The 5,258-nt window shown below is 52.1% G+C and overlaps 1 protein-coding gene across 1 annotated transcript; it reads right to left on the reverse strand.

Annotated features, from left to right (window-relative positions):
- Positions 1–530: 530 nt before the first annotated feature.
- LOC106828030 (granzyme H-like) lies at positions 531–3,989 on the reverse strand. The gene is made up of 5 exons (XM_014836268.3): positions 3,802–3,989; positions 2,517–2,664; positions 1,855–1,990; positions 1,393–1,650; positions 531–747 (listed from the first exon to the last, which is right to left on the reverse strand). Exons 1-5 carry the CDS (start codon positions 3,854–3,856, stop codon positions 631–633), a joined length of 714 nt encoding a protein of 237 aa, XP_014691754.3. The 5' UTR covers positions 3,857–3,989; the 3' UTR covers positions 531–630.
- Positions 3,990–5,258: the final 1,269 nt, after the last annotated feature.

Below are 5,258 nucleotides of genomic sequence, written 5' to 3' on the forward strand. Positions count from 1 at the left end.
ACTGGAGGCCAAGCTGGACCCCAAGATTACAGGAGGGCAGGGAGGAAACTCAGGCTGGGTGAGAAGGAGGAGCTTCTCCAGAGACCCACCCTGACTCTGCATCAGCTCCCTGGCTGTGGGGGACAAAGCTCCTACTCAGGCAGCCTCTCCTCTCCCCGTTGTGGGTGGCTAAGCAATTGAGCTTCAGCCCCAGGCTTGCCGGCTTGGTGTCCGGGACCCGTGGTGTCATCTCCCTTCCTCTCTGCTGTATAACACAGGGAAGGAGGTAAGAAGTTCACCCTGAGCCCCAGGACCAGAGAGGTTCATGTTTTCTCCTGATGGTGCTCAGCTGAAGCCCTGGCAGAAGGGCAGATCCAGAGAAAGGTGTGGGTCAGAAGGAGCTGGGGAACAGCTTTGCTTGAGGTTTGGGGGAGGTGGTTGTGGGAGGAGGAAGCAGGAAACAGCAGATTTGTGTCACTGGCCTTCTAAGCACAGAGTAGGTGCCTGTGAATGAGGGTCAGTGAATAAACAAGAAACCAGCCCTTCCTGCTCAGCTCAGAGACATTTATTTAGTTTCTGGGTGTTTCTGGATCAGCTCCAGAGAAGATTGGCTGGTTCCCAGATTTAGAGCTTTTTCATGGTTTCCTTTATTCAGGGCAGGAAACTCGAGACTTTCGTGAAGGCCTGTGGAGGAGTCCCATCTCTTCGTCCATAGGAGACAAGGCCTTGGATCACATTCTCACACACAAGAGGGCCCCCGGAGTCCCCCTGTAGAGAGAGAGCAGGGAGGACTGAGCCTCTGCTTCGTGGGTCCTGCCCACCTGCATCCGAAACGCCCTCTCAGTGAAGGCCGCCTGGGTGGCCTCCATGTGGGAGATCAGAGAGCAGAGCAGGTCCCTGTGGGCCCCTCAGCTGCCCACTGCAGACTCTGGACATTGTCCCAGCTTCATTTCACTCAGGGGGTGGCTCCCTCTCCTCCCCCAGGTCCCAGATCCTCTCCCATGAGGGCACTGTGGGACTGTTATTTGCTCTACCATTTAAGGACATGGAAGCAGGCAGGTGAGGCTGACACTCAGCATGGAGGGTGAGCCATTTAACCAAGATGGGAGCCAGCTCTGAGGAGCCACCTGGTTTGACTGCTGCACACCCAGGGAGCAGTTTTCTAACACCTGTGCCCGGCGTGGGGCAGAGTGTTGCAAATTCACCTTCCGGATGGAACATCATGTCTGGGTGCATCTCAGGCCCCTGGTAGGTTCCCAGAAGGCCTGTGACTCCCCACTCTGGCTGCTCCCCTCTTCTCTTCCCAGATGAAAGATCAGAGTCTAGGGGGTGAAGGAGTCCCTACTGCTTGGGTCTCCAGGTCCCGAAACACCCCTCTCCCCAAAGCTGACCTAGGCAGATGCCCTGTCTCACCTTAAAGGAAGACTTCTCTTCCTTTGGGTCCCCCACGCACAACTGAGTGTTACTGTTGTAATTGCGTAAGTAGGATTCGCACACCCGGTCCTGCTGCACGGTCAGCTCCACCTCCTGCAGAGTGTTTGACCCTCTGCCATTTGGGGTGACTCTCCCCCAGCCGGCCACACTGCACAGCTCTCCGGGCCTCACCTGGGCTGTGCCCCAGGGCAGGCTGAGGGTCCTCACAGCTGCAGTCAGCTTGGCCTCTCTCTCCAGCTGATGAGAAGAGGCAAGAAAGTCCAGCTCAGCCACTGGCCTCCTGGGCCCGGACAGTGCGATGGGGCTGCACTGACTTCCCTCTCTCCTGAGCCACCGGGAATAGTCAGGCAGACAGGATGGGAAGCAGGGAAAGGACAGGTCCCATGGGAGGGGAAGCAATCTGGACCCAGGACAGCAAGAGCAGCAGGGAGGTTCCCTTACCTTTAGTAACATGATGTCATTGGAGAACTCCTTACCTTTATAGTCTGGGTGGCAGATGGCTTGTCTCACAGTGATGACTTGCTGGGTCTTCTCCTGCTTCCGGATGTTGTGGGCTCCAAGAATGACACTGATTAATCTGTGTAGAAAGTAGAGTGAGGTGGTGGGGTGCATGGAATCAAAAGAGATCGAACCCTGGAGCCATAAAGGGCGGGTGACAGGCTGTAGGGCAGGGCTGCAGTCAGTGAAAATCGAAACAAGTGGAGGACTGGGCACTGAGTGACTGTGTCCCCTGTGCTTCTCAATGACATTGAGGGTACGTTTCCTGGATGCTTTCTCTAGCCCTCGAGTAATATTGGGAAAATACTCTGAGTTTACATTTTGAACCTAATGCATGCTTTTATCCTCCACAGCTGCTTCATTTGGCCAGTGTGGTCTCTCTTCTCAACTCAGCCACTTGCTCTCACTTCAGACCCTCTGACCCCAAAGCTTACCTCTCCTATTTCTCACTTTCCATCACCCAGCCTTGCTCTCAGATGGCTCCTCTCAAGACCTGTCATGGCCCTGAGTTACCGGGATCCAGGAGAGCTCCCCTGGGCTGCAGCACCTGGGCAGAGGTCCCTGTAGGGGGTCTCAGGAGGTGTCAGTTGTCTGCAGCCCCTCACCTTCCCCGGCAGTGAGCAGCAGTCAGAACAAAGTCCTCTTGCACGAGGACACCGCCACACCTCTTCATTTTGTTCCCCTGCAGAAACTGAACAAACACCATGTAGGGGCGGGAGTGGGGCTTGGCCTCATGTCCTCCGATGATGTCCTCTGAAAGAAAAGACTCGAAGATGGGCTTTCTGGGAATGGGTGTGGTCAGGAGGGAAGTCTCTGGAAGGTGGTGATTGAGGGTGGGGTCTATAGTGCCCTGCTGCCACTGGAGAGTGTCCTCCCAGGTTCTCCCAGTAGGAGAATAACCTTTTCTGAATGTCAAGCCTCAGAACCTCCTGTGAGAAAACGGATGACAGTGCTTGTTGTCCCTGTCCTACTTCAGACCATGCATGGAGGAGATCAGAGCTGTCTTCATGATGGTGGAGCCCAGCGGATCGTGGACAGGGTTCTGCTACGCCTTCTGTCTCAGTGAGTCTCACAAGCCTGCTGAGCCTCTGCTAATGTCTCAACTGGTGCCCGTTTCTAATAATCTGTCCGTGAGCTTATGGTGCTGGATTTTCTACGATCCTCATATCCGAGGGTCTAACCCGTCCTAGGATCTCAGTAAGCCTTTTGTGGCTGCATGAATAAATGTCCTTTACTTAGCTTTCTGCTGAGGTTTGGTGGGGATCGTGCTGGTGGGATTGAAGGCCATTGGCCTGGACAGGGGACACTGTGTGGAGCAGCCAAAGGCCTGAGACAGCAGGGGGAGGTGGGGCTGAAAATGTGCTGCCCAGGACCACGGCAGAGCCATGGCAATGGGGCGCCCTGCATGCAGTGATCCAGCGGCTTCAGAGATCAGCTGCTCCCTGGGCTTCTCTCCTTGGCAGGGCTGAGGGGGTGAAGTTTCCAGGAAATGAAACTGAATCTTAAGCTGGGTCCAGGACAACTCTTATTACCACACCCGATTTTTCTGAGCCGGCCTTTCTTGGGTTGGAGTGAAGGATTTTAACTACTTGTCATTTGTAGCTTCCCATCCTCTGCCAAATGCCTTTCTATGAACAACCCACTTCCCAGGTGATAAGCGAGAGGCTTACACACTAAACCTTCTAGTGAACAGCCTTCCTTCCTGCCATCCTTTTTGAGTGTCCATGCAGCATCAGACTTGTTAGTGTAGGTTTGGGCTAGAGGCTGGCATCTAAAAAGTTCTTGGGTTCCAACCGAAGAAAATCCCTGACTATACTGGGCAGAAGGCTGAGGAGTCCAGAGGGTTTTGTGAGATGGGCTGGGGTTTCTGGAATGGGGATGGTCACTCACCTGTCCCAGCCTCAGGAGGCAGAAGAAACACTAACAAAAGCAGGAGTGGCTGCATCTTTCCTGAAGGTCTGCCGAAGTCACAGCTGCTGGTGTTACTTCTTTCCAGACACACAGTCCGCAAGGGCAAGGCAGGAGTGGTGGCTCAAGACCTCACAGACCTCCTACACCGGTGCTCTTCTGGTTTTTGTGTGTCATCTGCAAGGTGGTTTGTTGAAGTTCTCTGGCTTGGGGTAGGTGACAGTAGCATTGTCACCAACCACACTTGCACTCCCAGTGCTGAGTCACAAGGTGAAATCAAGAAGAAAGAGCAAGAATGTGAAGCCTGTGCTGCAGCCAGCAGAGGAGCTGGACCCCAGAAGCCCCTCAGTGACTGAATCTAGATTGTCTCCATTTCTCAGCTCTTGGCTCTTTTTCCATACTGATGAATTCATGAATAGCTATTTAGGAAGCTTGCTCCAAGGAAATGAGTCAGATGGCTCCTGCCCTTGAGAAGATGGCGATCACCTTGAGTAGACTGAGAATCTGTGGTTAGAGAGTAGGACAGTAGGGGCTGTGGTGGGGGTCTGCTTGGTGGTGGGAGATAGTCTGGACCTGCCTGAGGGACATGTAGAGCTGGACACACACAGACCCCCCGAGAGAGGTAACCTCACTGCCTCTCTGACCACAAGTCCAGCCTTGTATTTTGGAATATTTAGAATCCCCTCTTTAAATGTAAATATTCTGTGACAAAGAGAGCTTCCTTTATCCCACAGTCTTGAATAAAATCCTGGACTTGATATTCATGGGACCAAAACAAACCATCATTGAGTCCATCAGAATTGAATGCCTAAATGGTTTATTCTTGAGTCATTGAGCACCCCTGGACCTGAGAGGGGGATTGTTCCTCCCCAATCAGAGCATCTATTTTCTGAGGAGGGAGTTGCCCTTGAGAAATTCTGGTTACTGGTGACAGATGATGGGGAAATGCATGCCGATCATCCTAATAATTACTATCCATTAAGTACTCTCTGTCCCGGGTCCAGTGAATCATGGCTCTGATGTGCCTGGGCCTAACAGAAGTATTTGCCAACAGGTTATCCCAACATCCTCTCCAGAATGATGACAGATGAGGGAGTATTGGAAAAGAAGAGATTATGAATTCTAAACAGCCCGATGCCAATTCTGTTAAATCAATGGAAGGTTATGAAGGCACAGAAAAAGAGGGGACACCAACGTGCTTAAGCACTAATGATGATGATCTCGGAGTGGTGAAATTCTTGGGAATTTTAACCTTCTTATTTGTCTGTTCTTCCTTTAACTGTCTTTCTAATATGAACATGTGTTACTTTTCTACCCAGTAAACTTTTTCCTATAGTTGAAGCACATCAACGGCAAACGTTGAGGAGACTACTTCTTTCTAGTCCAGCCTTCTCTAAGGTGGATATTTTAAAAATGAGTTTACTATTCTCAATCCATTC

Source organism: Equus asinus, chromosome 2, assembly GCF_041296235.1.
Source record: "Equus asinus isolate D_3611 breed Donkey chromosome 2, EquAss-T2T_v2, whole genome shotgun sequence".
NCBI classification, from domain to species: domain Eukaryota; kingdom Metazoa; phylum Chordata; class Mammalia; order Perissodactyla; family Equidae; genus Equus; species Equus asinus.

What these genes read in the sequence shown, in the direction of transcription:
- LOC106828030 (XM_014836268.3), bottom strand. Translation starts at nt 3,856, where the DNA reads ATGCAGCCACTCCTGCTTTTGTTAGTGTTTCTTCTGCCTCCTGAGGCT. An exon ending in GCCTCCTGAGGCTGGGACAG is followed by an intron (nt 2,665 to 3,801) that starts GTGAGTGACCAT and finishes CTTTTCTTTCAG; the next exon opens with AGGACATCATCGGAGGACAT. An exon ending in ATGACATCATGTTACTAAAG is followed by an intron (nt 1,651 to 1,854) that starts GTAAGGGAACCT and finishes TCTTCTCATCAG; the next exon opens with CTGGAGAGAGAGGCCAAGCT.